Source organism: Astyanax mexicanus, chromosome 18 (genome assembly GCF_023375975.1).
Source record: "Astyanax mexicanus isolate ESR-SI-001 chromosome 18, AstMex3_surface, whole genome shotgun sequence".
Taxonomy (NCBI): domain Eukaryota; kingdom Metazoa; phylum Chordata; class Actinopteri; order Characiformes; family Acestrorhamphidae; genus Astyanax; species Astyanax mexicanus.
Window position 1 is genome coordinate 40,510,830 of NC_064425.1, and position 13,926 is coordinate 40,524,755.

A 13,926-nucleotide genomic window follows, 5' to 3' on the forward strand; every position below is an offset into this window, starting at 1 on the left:
ATTTATTTAATATTGAAACAAATATGAAACAAGGATGATGTGGCATGAATTGTTAACAAGGCAGACAGAGAATGTTGATGGGTAAATATTAATACAGTGGCTAATAAAAGTATTCATGCCCCTTTAAACTTTTTCACATTTTGTCACCTTACAACCACAAACTTAAATGTATATTTGATTGAGATTTTAAGTGGTAGACAAACACAAATTAGCATATAATAAAATAAAATCTGAAAAGCGTGACACGCAAAAGTATTAAGCCCCTTTAAATCAATACATAGCAGAGCCACCTTTCTTTGCAATTACTGCTGCAAATATTTTGGGGTTTGTCTCTGCCAGCTTTAAGCATCTAGAGACTGAGATTTTTGCTCATTCTTCATTACAAAATAGCTCAAGTTAAGCCAGGTTGAATGGAGAACGTTACTTTTCCGCCACATATAGCACTTTGCTTTTAAGCCAAAAAGTTTAACATTGGTTTCATCTAATTACAGAACCTTCTTCCACACGTTTGCTGAGGTCCCTACATGGCTTGTGGCTACAAACTGCAAACAGCACTTCTTGCCACTCTTCCATAAAGGCAACATTTGTGAAGCGCACAGCTTGAAAACAGATTCTCCCAACTGAGCTATGGATTTCTGCAGCTCATCCAGAGTGACCATGGGCCTCTTGGCTGCTTTTCTAACCCTTGCACCCTTTCTAACCCTAATCTTTTTCCATTTTTGGATGATGGACTGTACAGTGCTCCTTGGGATGCTCAGAGCTTGGGATATGTTTTTATAACATAACCCTGCTTTAAATTTCTTCTCCATGACTTTCTCTCTATTCTGTCTGGTGAGTTCCTTGGTCATGATGCTGTTTGTTCACTAGTGTTCACTAACAATCCACTAAGGCCTGTATTTATACTGAGACTAAATAACACACAGCTTACGAACTACTATACAACTAACTAAGTGTCTCCTGAAGGAAATTCATTGGACTGTATTTTATTTAGCGGTTTCGGATAAAAAAGATAATCCAAACAGCTGATGACATTATGTTGGTATAAAATCTACACAAACAGATGCAACAGACTTGTTACAGGATACAGGACATTGTTTCTGGAACAGCTTTAAACAAAAATGATCTGGAGGCCTCTAAAGGGTTCCCAAACATCTTAACACCACTGTTTAAACCATCATCTTCACTTCATTAGCGTTTCCCAGCTACTGTAGCCTCCAGTTCATAAACTCCTGACCTTCTGCTTCTGAGCTTTACTGCTTAATTACCCCTTTACCTTCAGTAACTGAGCTGGTGTGTTTCCCCCGCGGCTGGCGTGAAGGGTCCAAAAGGACAATTTCTTTCCACACTGTGAGACGAGACATAAGACACACACAGTTTCAATCTTGTTCCCTCAACTAGGGAAACCACATCTCTCTAGAACCCCCTTTGGAGTTTGGAGGTTCTCCAGCACCAGGTTGGTTCTTGAGGCCTGAAGGCTGTTGGCATTAAGGTGTTTTTATTGGATCTCTACTGACATTATTCATCATCTCACTGGTGGAGGTGATAAAGAGTCGTCCGCTCTTCTTCACTCCAGTTTTGCAACACCAGTTGGCACGCCAGAGCAAAGTCAAAGTGCCATAAAGAGACATACGTGTGTGTGTACGAGGGGAATGACGCCCGTTTCCTTATTCCCAGCCTCGTTCTTGGAAGCTGCTGGCTGTGATTAGGTGCCATCCTCAGATACAGAGCCTCAGAGCTGATGGCTCTTCCTTAATGGAAATTCAAGGAGAACTTGAACTAATATGATGAACGTTTGCTAGTTTTATCTGTAAATTTGATGTTCATTATAATTATTTTGGGTTATTATTTGAGTTTTATATATTTTTCCAAGGATAAATATTGACCACATCTTGTTCCGGTAGCGGAGGACTGTAGAAGGTGTCGTCTTGATGGTGGTGCTGAGTAAGGTATGTCAGGAAAGTACTGTATTTTGTCTGAAAAAAATACAATCAGTGTATTTTAACCCTCCTTTTATGTTCATTTGTCAAGAACAGCTATGGTGTTCCCGGGTCAATTTGATCCGGTGCATGTTTAATTATCGACGGAGCCCCTGAAGGGATGTGGTGTATTTTTTTATGTAAAAAGTGGTGAGCACCACATACTAAGTGGTGAGCACCACCTACTAAGTGGTGAGCACCAGATAATGGTAGCTAGCAAGCTATAGTTTAAACTGGCATATGTTCCACAGTGTAATGTGATTAACTAGCTAGGTTAGCTTATGTTAACTACTTTATTTCAGTGAGGAGTGTTTTAGCTAACGTTAGCTAGGTTAGCTAATGTTAATTAATTTATTTTAGTGGGGAACGTTTTAGCTAAAGTTAGCTAGGTTAGCTAATGTTAACTACTTTATTTTAGTGGGGAATGTTTTAGCGAACATTAGCTAGGTTAGCTAATGTTAACTAAGTTACTTTATTTCAGTGGGGAATGTTTTAGCTAACGTTAGCTAGGTTAGCTATTGGTAACTACTTTGTTTTAGTGGGGAATGTTTTAGCTAACGTTAACTAGGTTAGCTAATGGTAACTACTTTATTTCAATGTGGAGTGTTTTAGCTAACGTTAGCTAGGTTAGCTAATGTTAACCACTTTATTTCAGTGTGAAATGTTTTCGCTAACGTTAGCTAGCTTAGCTAATGTTAATTACTTTATTTCAGTGGGGAATATTTTAGCTAACGTTAGCTAGGATAGCTAATGGAAACTACTTTATTTCAGTGGGGAATATTTTAGCTAACATTAGCTAAGTTAGCTAATGGTAACTACTTTATTTCAGTGGGGAATGTTTTAGTTAGAGTTAGCTAGGTTAGCTAACGTTAGCTACTTTATTTTAGTGGGGAATGTTTTAGCTAACGTTAGCTAGGTTAGCTAACGTTAACTACTTTATTTCAGTGGGAAATGTTTTAGTTAGAGTTAGCTAGGTTAGCTAATTGTTAGCTACTTTATTTCAGTGGGGAATGTTTTAGTTAGGTAGCCGAAGGTAGCTTTAAGCCCAGAGCTAACGATAGCCAGCTAACTCTTATTAGGTGTGCTCAGAAAAAGCTTTTAGGCACATACACACACACACACCAAACACAGTGTCTACTTTCACCCAAGCCTACCATATAGTGTACATTGTACATATATTGATTTCCAAATCTGCACATAAAGAAGACCAGATCTTTAAAAAAAAAAAAAAAAAAGGGCTATGATGCAAATCAACCGTTTTTTTCTCCAAAAGTAAAGACACGTAAGCCACATCCTGATTTACACCACAACAGTGGAATGCTTTTTTTTTTGCAAATACACAGAAGTGTATTTAATGCATATACAGTGTCTGTGCTCAAAGCATCAGAGTACAAGTTTAACAAATAGATACATACAAGTTCACTGTTCAAGATCTCAAGTTAGTTATTTTTTATATTTTTACAGCTTTGCTTTTGTCCAAAAATAGGATTTTTTTTAAAGATTGATCTTGTGTTAATATGAATAGAATGATCTGAATGTAATAATCTATTTTACCTGTACATAGTCATTTCTTTACTGTAATAGTGTGTTAGTTACTATGTGTTTTGGTGCTGTTTCTGTCTGTGTATTGTATTGTATTTTTCCCTGATTGTTTTCTGTGTGAGCTGTTTATATAATCCAGTTTTTCGTTGTGTGAGTTTAAAAAGTGTGATAAGTGTGATTTGTGTTGGTTTTAGGGGGATTATGTCTGGGTGGACTCCAGTATTGGGGTCCCGATCGGAGCCCGGGTTAAAGTCACAGATGGAGAAGAGCTGCGTCTGCTTGATGATGAAGGGAAGGTAAGAAGCTTACATTCTGTTGTTACCCTGGTCTGGATCATTTGAGATAATATCACTATAATTTTTTTAACTATAAAAAAACATTCTGCTGTGAAAACAGTATATTCTGTATTTGTTTTGATATTTACTGTAGAGCCTTTAGGGTATTTTTTGTGTAATTGTTTATGTTTTCAGTTTCTATGCATTCTCTCAGGGTTCTGCACTTTAATATTGTGGAAGATTGTTTGTAATATTGCATTATTTCTATGGTACGTTATTATTATCATTATTTTTTTATTATTTATGGTGGTTTGGTGGTTAGCATGTTGGCCTTCCAATGCTGGGGTTTGCAGTTCAAGTCCCTATCTGGGGGACTTAATAATAATAATAATGTGAATATGTGTTTAATTGTGTATGCGTAAGTATGTATGTATGTGTGTATGTATGCATAAGTATACGTGTGTGTATCTGTGTGTATGCGTAAGTATGTATGTATGTGTGTATGTATGCATAAGTATAAGTGTGTGTATCTGTGTGTATGCGTAAGTATGTAAGTGTGCCCTGGCCCGCTTGAAGAGGTGGGTCAGATCATGGTTCACTTGGATTCGGACAGTGTGAGCATGATCCGTGCCCGAGTATGGAACAAGATGATGTCGGTGATGCAACTTTCCTGTAAACAAAAACGGTGTTGTGCCGAATTCAGCATCGCTATGTCACTATGTATGTAACCGCGACTGAAATAACCGAGACATTTGGTGCATATTTCTAAGTAAGATAAAGTGGATTATCTTATCGCTTTTTTTTTATAAAGAAGACAGTGTGTAAAGGTTCTCGAGAGAGAGAGGGTGCTCTTCATGGCGGGGGTGTTGAATTCGGCACAAAACCGGAAAGCCCGCTGAGCAGTGAGTAATGACATAAGCGTGCTCGGGCACGGATTGTTTAAACGTCGTGTGAGTGCAGGTCAGCGGTGGAGTGGGGAGGGGGCAGAACCGTGCATGATACAACCAAACCATGCCTGTTGTGAGGTCACCCTTATTGCTGTTTGCAGTCCACCAGGTGGATGGTGGTTTTAATGTGTTCCTTTATGATCAAAGGAGCTTATCACACAGACAGTGAGTGCAGACACTAGAAAGTAGTCATAATATTATGAGTGGTCTGGTTTTTGGTTAACAGATTGTTAGGTAATTTGGTTATTTGCAGTTTGTTTTTGAAGTATTTAATTTTTTTGGCAGTAATCACTGAAACTCTGAATGTGTGTATTTGTGTGTTGTGTTAGGAGCTGCGTGTATCTGAGGTTCAGCGAGCCTCCATCAGACACATGCACCCCACCTCTGTGGAGGGAGTGGATGACATGATTAAACTGGGGGATCTGACTGAAGCTGGAGTCCTGAGGAACTTACTGGTCCGCCACAAACAGGGCATCATCTACGTACGTGTGCTTTTTACTCTGTGCACAGAATCTACATTTTATATATATTGCTGTGAGGATTTTATTTAATATTATTTAAATAAAGTCATAATTTTACAAGATTAAAGTTGTAATATTACAAGATTGAGTTCTGTATTATCAAACTGCAACACTAGGGCATAATAAGCAGCAGGTTTTAAATGTAGATAACTGATGATAATCACAGCAGCCCTGTAACAGATCATAAGAAGGAAATGCTGCTTTCCCTCCCTACTGTGAAGATTTTATTAAATTCAGCAGCAAAATCATTCAGCAGTTTTTCTGTTGCTTAGCACAGAGTCTCAGTGTTTACTGATAATCAGCTTTCTGGTAATGCTGCTAAAGTATGAGGGACAATACAGTGATAGTGTAAAACCTCCTAAAGGAAATAATTATGGTTTGTGAATCGCCATGTCAGTCAACTTGGGAGCTTCAAAACTGGCAATGTTAATTAAGGAAACTTAAACTGAATTTCATCATTACTGCATACACTCGGTGGGTGGTATGTGTTAATGATACTGTGTGTGTTCTTGTTTCAGACCTACATTGGCTCGGTTCTAGTGGCGGTGAACCCGTATCAGCTGCTGCCCATCTATACAGCGGAGCAGGTCCGGCTGTACCACGGGCGCAAGCTGGGAGAACTACCCCCCCACGTCTTCGCCATTGCAGACAAGTGCTACTACAACCTGCTGCGCAACCAGCGCAACCAGTGCTGCGTCATCAGGTCAGCTGCAGCTTCTTCCTGCAGAGTGTTTACATTATTAGGCCTGCATGACCTCACTGCTGTATTCTAAATACAACGAGTTAATTAACTGCTTCAACTAGTTTCAAAATAAAAAAGTATGTCTGGTTTAAGCTGGTAAAGTTAAAACAGAATACCATGTTTGTTGCGCAACAAAAAACTTTGTCAAATTAACTTAAAATCTGAACTTTAATTCTTTTTGCTTCGATTTTATTAGCTCTTAGATTATATTAGTCATACTAATATTTGAGTTGAATTTTTACATTGTAGCAAATGACATTTATCAATATGTTTATAAAAACATTTATTAAAAAATAACAGTACAACAATAAACCAGGAGATCCCTTAAGATTATCTTTTTTTAGGGTGACCATTAAATTGTACATTAAAGATTAAAGAATGTTACATTTTAACATTTTTGTGTGTAAAATTACTATGCATTTAAGCAGGTAAAATTGTAGCAGTTTACCAAAGGACATGAAACTACATTTTAACCTGTTATTGTGTAGTTAGATGTGTCTTGATTGTTGATACTTGTGCCCAGTTCAGCACTGTGTTCACAGCCTTGTGGTATTATATTGGAATTATATTGGTATTATATTGGCTTGTAAAAGACAGAGCGCGTTCCTCTAAATGGATGTAGTGTTGGCTGAGGTGGTTCAGCTGCCTTACTGAAAGTGATGGTATGTGAATTGGAGTAATATATTTATCTTATCTGTTAGTGTGTGTTATTACTCAACTTAATGTAATGTCTGTTATTGATTGTGTAACAGTAACGTATTTCAGTATCTTAGTATCTTAGTATGTGTTTTTGAGTGTATCATGGATGTATTCAATATTTGTGATTGGAACACCTCTTGGAACAGTTCAATTATTTGGATGGGTTAGCAAATACTTTTGGCAATATATTGTATGTCACATATTAGTTCTTGAATAATATGTTTAAAATGAAGTCTTTAATAATAAATCTGTCCTGGTCATGCAGCTTGACATCAGCTGCCTGAGTCTGAGAGAGCACAATTGATTGGCCTTGCTCTCTCTGGGTGGGTACAGTAGATGGTGCTCTTTCACCTCATCACTACTAGGGTGATGTTGATCAGCACAAGGCTGCGTCTGTGAGCTTATTTATCAGAACCGAGTCGTTGCGCTTTCACTCCGAGCATTAGCACTGTGATGCTACTCGGCAATGCAGCATCAGCAGCAGTTTAAAAAGAGACGGAGTCTGTGTTCACATGTATCGATGGAGGCATGTGCTAGTCTTCACCCTTCTGGTGTTGGAGGAATATTGCAATTGATTGGGTGGGATAATCAGCATAGCAAAATTTTCAAAGTGTAAAGGGTTCAGGGGTTAAATATTACAACTCTGGGGCTTTTTGTCATGTTCAGTTAATCAAACTTTAATCATAATTAAAAAATTCGAAAACTTTGCGTGATTATTTTTTAATAGACATGTATAAAGTACTATAGACCCAGAGTTGAGTTAAAGTACAAGTGCTCTACCAAAAAAAGACTTTTTTTACTCCACACTTAAGTCAAAGTACTAAAGTATTCAACATTTTTGCACTTAAATATTGCAAGTACTGAAGTACTTTTACTGAAAGTAAAAGTATTGTATCGTTGGTCTTTGCATGCGGCCTATGTGAATTTTGGTAAATTATTTCTCGCCGCTTTTCATCCAAGCCTTCCACTCGGCTCAGAGCACCACTTTAAATGCACGATTCACACTGATGTCAAGTGGCTGCAAATACTTTGGTTGTCTTGATGAGCTCTGGATTAATCTACATACTTGTTTAATTAAAAACAGTTTGTTTGGGTGAGTAACTTTTGTTTATTTACAATAACCTTAGATTTACAATATTTCAATTAAACTGGTGTGTTTTGGAGGCATGAAGCTGGTGCACCTGTGACCAAGACAGCAAGTCTTTGTGATGTATCAAGAGCCACGGTATCCAGGGTAATGTCAGCTTATCACCAAGAAGGACGAACCACATCCAACAGGATTAACTGTGGACGCTGTAAGAGGTAGCTGTCTGAAAGGGATGTTCGGATGCTAACCTGGATTGTTTAAAAAAAACATAAAACCACGGCTGAACAAATCACGACAGAATTCAATGTGCACCTCAACTCTCCTGTTTCCACCAGAACTGTCCGTAACCACAATAAATTATTGTGCTCTAAAACCAGGTGTTTCAGTTTCATTGTCCAACCCCTATATATATATATATAAAAGAAAGAAAAAAAGAAAAAGTAGCAGCTTGTAGTCCGGAAATTACAATATGCCTTTTCCCATCTGATTACAAAATCCAGCCCTAGAAACTGGACTCAGGGTCTGAAACTGAGCACCTTTGTCCTATAAAGATAAGGTACACAGGCGAGTGTGTGTATATAAGCAGTCTTTACTGCACACGAGTGTGTGAGGAATATTTTACATGTGATGTTTTTTCTCTACAGTGGAGAGTCTGGAGCTGGAAAGACTGAGAGCACTAAGCTGATCCTGCAGTTTCTGGCAGCGGTGAGCGGTCAGCACTCATGGATTGAGCAGCAGATCCTGCAGGCCAACCCTGTTCTAGAAGGTACCACACTCTAAAATAACACACACTTTAATATCTCACTCTATTTACTCAACGAAGTCCAAAACAACTGATTCTTCCTTGTTTTTTCTAGGTTTCTATAGTGTTTGACCAGTTTAGTAACAGTAATATCCCCTACTCATCTGTTAAAGCCTTATTCTAGCTGTTGGACCATTGCTGTAAGAATAATTATAATTTGATTGATTCAGCCTCCAAAGATCATTAGTAAGGTCAGGTACTAATGTTATATGATAGTTACTATCATTTATTGAGTGGATCTCCAACTTTATTACCACTGTCGCCCACACTTGCAGTCGGATACAGTGGCTTTCAGACTGTCCAGAGTGTCCTATTCTATTGGTCAGTGCTTTACTATGGAGATTGAATAGCTACTTGTGTGCAGAACAGTTCAACAGCCTATTGTATGAGCAATGTTTCTATCTTAGTAGCTGTAGCTGAATTGCATTCATTCTGAATTGAAGTAGCTGAATTGCATTCATTCAATGTTTCTATTTTACCTTGTAAATGAATACTGAAGTGAGTCAAAGTATGAAGGAACACATAAGGAATCATGTATTAACTTTAAAAAGTTTTAAACAAACCATAATACTCTTTATTGTGTATTATAAGATATGGTGTGTTTAGATGCTCTTATCTGGGGAGCTGTTAACTTGTGGTTTCTGAGGCTGGAAACTCTCTTCATTCTCTTCATTTGCTGATGTCGTCCTGATGAGAGCCAGTTCCATCATAATGGTCTTTTTGTGACTTCACTTGAGGATACTTTCAAAGTTCCTGAAATGTTTCAGATTGACTGACCTTCATTTTTTAGATAGATAGATAGATAGATAGATAGATAGATAGATAGATAGATAGATAGATTTTTATAGATACTTTACTTTAACTGATGCTCTCAAACACATTAAAAGACAAGATATTAAAGTAATTAATTCTTGATGAGTTCAGCACAGCTGTTAACTGAAAGCCTGAACATTCCAGGTGACTCTACCTCATAAAACTGACAGTCCTTATAATAAGTGTATAAGAGATTTAAACAGATGTGCAAATGCACATACACAACTAGTCTAGTCTCTGTAGAGAAGCACTGCTAATGGAATAGGACTCTCTGGACCACATAACTAAACTTAAATATATTTGCACAATGCCATAATGCAATGCATTGTGGACTAGAGAGGTGTAAAGCACCCAGCATTGAGCCGTGGAGCAGTGGAACTGTGGGATGGTGATCATCCATTATCCTGACCACTTTTAAGTTTGCATAGCTGGATGCAATCAAATCCTCAAAGCAATGCTTTAAAATCGACAAGTTCTAGTAGTTAATTCCTCCCTGCACAGTAGAGACGGTTTCTCCATCATAAACAGTATAAACACTGACTAAACACTAAATGAGCATAATGTGTATGTTCAGAGTGTTGTGTTTCTGTTTTTTTATTTATTTCTCTCTCTCTGGTCCTCTCAGCTTTCGGGAATGCTAAAACGACCCGTAATGATAACTCAAGCCGCTTCGGGAAATATGTGGAGATTTTCTTCAATAAAGACGGCATTATTGAAGGAGCTCACATTGAGCAGTACCTGCTGGAGAAGTCTCGCGTGTGCCACCAGGTGAGCCAGTGAAGCTGCTGGGTTTAAAAAAACAATCAACCCCATAATATATTTATTGATCACTACAGAAACACTCTTTCCTATTTTTCTTTTCTTGAAGGCCCCAATGGAAAGGAACTACCACATCTTCTACTGCCTTTTATCTGGGATGGCAAAGGAGCAGAAGAACATCCTGGCACTGGGGGACGCCACACAGTTCAACTACTTGACTGAGGTATGATCATCTTAAAGGCACACTAGGTAGGATTTCCTTGATTATTGATCTTTTTAAAGAAGTAAAATTACAGCTTGAAACTCACTGCTGTGCTGCATTGAGGTGTAATAGGAGGAATAGCGGTGCTCTCGTGCCTGTGCCGGAGCTCCTCTGAGCTCAAACCAGACTCTGTAAAAAACAAAAAATGTATATGCTTGTAAACAGGTATTTATCTAACGCATTTCCATTCACAATGATCATAACTTTGTACACATATGATAAGATGGTCCACTATACAGGTGTAAATCAAAAATATGTAGCCTATATGCTTATAAACAGTTCTCTATCTAACGCATTTCCATTCACTCTCCTCTTCCACTTGTAAACATATATACGAGGAAGTTTGTGCCGGGAGACGGAGAGGATTGGTTTTACGACAGAGCTGTTAACATTTATTACACTCTGTAACTGTAGGGGGAGCCCATGAGCACAAAATCTCAGTCCTACCTAGTGAGTCATTAAAGAGTCACTAAACCCTAAACCATATTTATTTTGTTAATAGCTGAAATGTGTTTCTTTGAAGTAATGAAACATACCAATCCTGCTTAAAATTTTTATAAACATTTCCTAACTTTAAAAACACTGCCTCTGCAGCACCCTCTCAGGTTTAACTGTGCTATAGAGGGTGAGGATGATGTGTTCTTGTACTTTGGTATGCAGACACATCACAATATGCAGATCAGTCAATAATAAATCAGTAATACCGACCTCTGCTGACATTTTAGTGATCTGTAGTAGAGGTCTGCACAGGACTGCTTTTTTTAAACCCGCTCCTGCCCACTCCCATGTGTTTTTGTCCTGTTACCGCCCGCTCCAGGAACCTGGATTCATTAAACTCCCGCTCCCGCCAATAACAATACAGTTTGGTCCCATGCTGCAACATATTCTGACGAGTCTCGCGAGTCCCGCGAGAGTGCAGACCTCTAATCTATAGGTCCATTGCGGCTCGTGCAGCTTTTAGATTTAGAGCATGTTGGTATGTCTTTGGTATCGACATCGCCTTATGTGTCTCAAAATGCACAAAAGTCATGTACAAATTCTCTTAATTAATCATGGGTGTGTGTTGGGCGTAACGTGAAATAAACCAATCAGTGTGTCACTTGCCGTTCCCTTTAAGAGACAGGTATGCTCTGACTTTAGCACGTTCTGTTGATGGGGTGTGAGATAGCAAAGAGCATCGCAAACGCGTCTTGCACAGGGTGTACAATGGGGCCAAATGAATTGTATTGCTGTGAAGCTGTTTAAAGGTCTGTTTCTGATGGTTGCAGGGGGACTGCATCACGTGTGATGGGCAGGACGATGCAGATGAGTTTGGGCGGATCCGTACGGCTCTGAAGGTTCTGACCTTCACTGATCGGGAGAGCTGGGAGATATTCTGTTTACTGGCTGCTATTCTGCACCTGGGCAACATCAGCTTTGAAGGTAATGAATGATAGATATGTGAAGCTGAAGCAGATACACAAACATGAACCTATTAGGACCCATTGCTGGCACAGATGAGCAAATGCACACAGACAGTGTGTCTAGTCCCTGTAGAGAAGTATTATTCTGTATAAGTACTGATCAAACATGAAGCTGTTTGGACTGTGCATAATGCCAGGTGTGGTCTGTGGGGGTATTAAACCCCTCTTGTAATGGAAGATCTCCACCAGACCTCATCATATCTTATATCATCATATAAGTATTAGACTGAGCTGCATCATTCCATTTTCTCCCAATTTACACAGCCAATTACCCAACACACTCATTAGGACTCCCCCTATCACTAGTGATACCCCAACACACCAGGAGGGTGAAGAAGAGCACATGCATCCTCTGATACATGTGAAGCCAGCCACCGCTTCTTTTCGAGCTGCTGCTGATGCAGCATTGCTGAGCAGCCAGCGCGCTCGGAGGAAAGCGAAGCGACTCGGTTCCGATACATCAGCTCACAGACGCCCTGTGTTGCAGACATCACCATAGGAGTGATGTGGGGAGAGAGCGCCATCTACCCACCCGGAGGGAGCATGGTCAATTGTGCTCCCTCCAGATTATGCAGTCATGCAAATTTTGACATGCCTTGCTTACTTTTGAACTTTACCCAGTAATATGTAATTTGGCCAAATTATAATTCCTTTACTTTCAATTCCAAACTATTATGAATTATTTTGCATTGTCCCTGATAAATAAATAAATAATAAATAAATAAGTAAATAAAAATACCAATACAAAAAATTATTGTACTCTTAAGTTTGGTTGGCTGTAGATTGTTGTATTGTTGCTTTTGAAGTTTTATGAAATGTGCTGTACCTGTTGTTGTAAAATATACTGTTGTTGATTTTGACTTTTTGATGTTTTTAGCCGGTGTAGAAAATAACATGGAAAGCTGTGATGTGATGTCATCTGATCATTTCACAATCGCTGCCAAGTTATTGGAGGTAACTCATTTCATACTGTTATGCACAAATATACTTTACAGGAGAAGGAAAATCTTTCTTATCTTTCAACGGAAGTCAATGTAAAAAAAAAAAACTACAAAAAAAATGTAGTTTTGGAGCATTTCTGTTGGTCCGTTCATCAGGACATTCTGGAACAATATAAAGAAAAAGAAAATGGCCAGCAGTGATTATATTTATATTTTTTGTATTTTTTTAGAACCGTATTTTACTTCAGAATATTTTTGTTTAATATTAAAGATATTAATATGTCAAATCTAATGCCTGGATTTGTTATATTCATGTTTCTGCTTTTCTCCAGGTTGATAAGTTGACTCTGGACTTGAGTCTTACTCATCGCTCTTTCGTAACGAACCGTGAGCGACTGACGAAGCCCCTCAGCTCTGAGCAGGCCATCGACTGCAGGGACGCTCTGGCCAAGGTTCACACACAGCTTTAAATTCATTCAATAATAATAATAATAATAATAATACATTAAACAGTACATATCAAATATTTGGACAAACCTTAATTTAGTGTTTTTTGTTATTTAAAAAAATAGTTAAACAAACCAGAACATGTTTTATTTTTTACATTCTTCAAAGTAGCACCTCTTGTTCAGACGATTTGCACATCTTGCCTGGATTTTCTCAGTCAGTTTTTTGAGGTAGAGCAGTGTGGGCAAGACTGGATTTAGATCCAGTGAGGATAAGTTCAGTTTTGTCACTGAATAACATGAGAAAGCTGTGCTTTATCTATTTTTTTTTTTGTTTGTTTAAAATTGATGTTTGATTTAATATTAATATTAAATGGTGTGTTATGTTTCACTTCTCTCCAGGCTATCTACAGCAGACTGTTTATGTGGATTTTTGGGAAAATTAACAGCGCCATCCATAAACACACAGCGGAAAACTCCTACACCTACAAATCCATCGGTCTGCTCGACATTTTTGGCTTTGAGAATTTTGACAAGAACAGGTATAAACAGGATATAAAATGTACACCATAAATTTACCCAATGTACAGTACCATTCAGTTTTCTCAAACCCTCTTCTCAGTGATTTTTCTTAATTTGTATTATTTCCTA

At 38.3% G+C, this 13,926-nt stretch overlaps 1 protein-coding gene across 1 annotated transcript in view; it reads left to right on the plus strand.

The window, feature by feature from the left end:
* The first annotated feature begins 1,421 nt into the window (after positions 1–1,421).
* myo7bb (myosin VIIBb) overlaps positions 1,422–13,926 on the plus strand; it is a 46,108-nt gene continuing 33,603 nt past the window's right edge. The window contains exons 1-11 of the mRNA XM_022672202.2: positions 1,422–1,946; positions 3,713–3,814; positions 5,070–5,222; positions 5,780–5,964; positions 8,434–8,555; positions 10,030–10,172; positions 10,273–10,386; positions 11,694–11,847; positions 12,766–12,842; positions 13,162–13,281; positions 13,678–13,817. Of these exons, the coding sequence (XP_022527923.2) occupies positions 1,929–1,946; positions 3,713–3,814; positions 5,070–5,222; positions 5,780–5,964; positions 8,434–8,555; positions 10,030–10,172; positions 10,273–10,386; positions 11,694–11,847; positions 12,766–12,842; positions 13,162–13,281; positions 13,678–13,817 (1,328 nt within the window). The 5' untranslated portion in view covers positions 1,422–1,928. The remainder of the gene's footprint in view (positions 1,947–3,712; positions 3,815–5,069; positions 5,223–5,779; positions 5,965–8,433; positions 8,556–10,029; positions 10,173–10,272; positions 10,387–11,693; positions 11,848–12,765; positions 12,843–13,161; positions 13,282–13,677; positions 13,818–13,926) is intronic.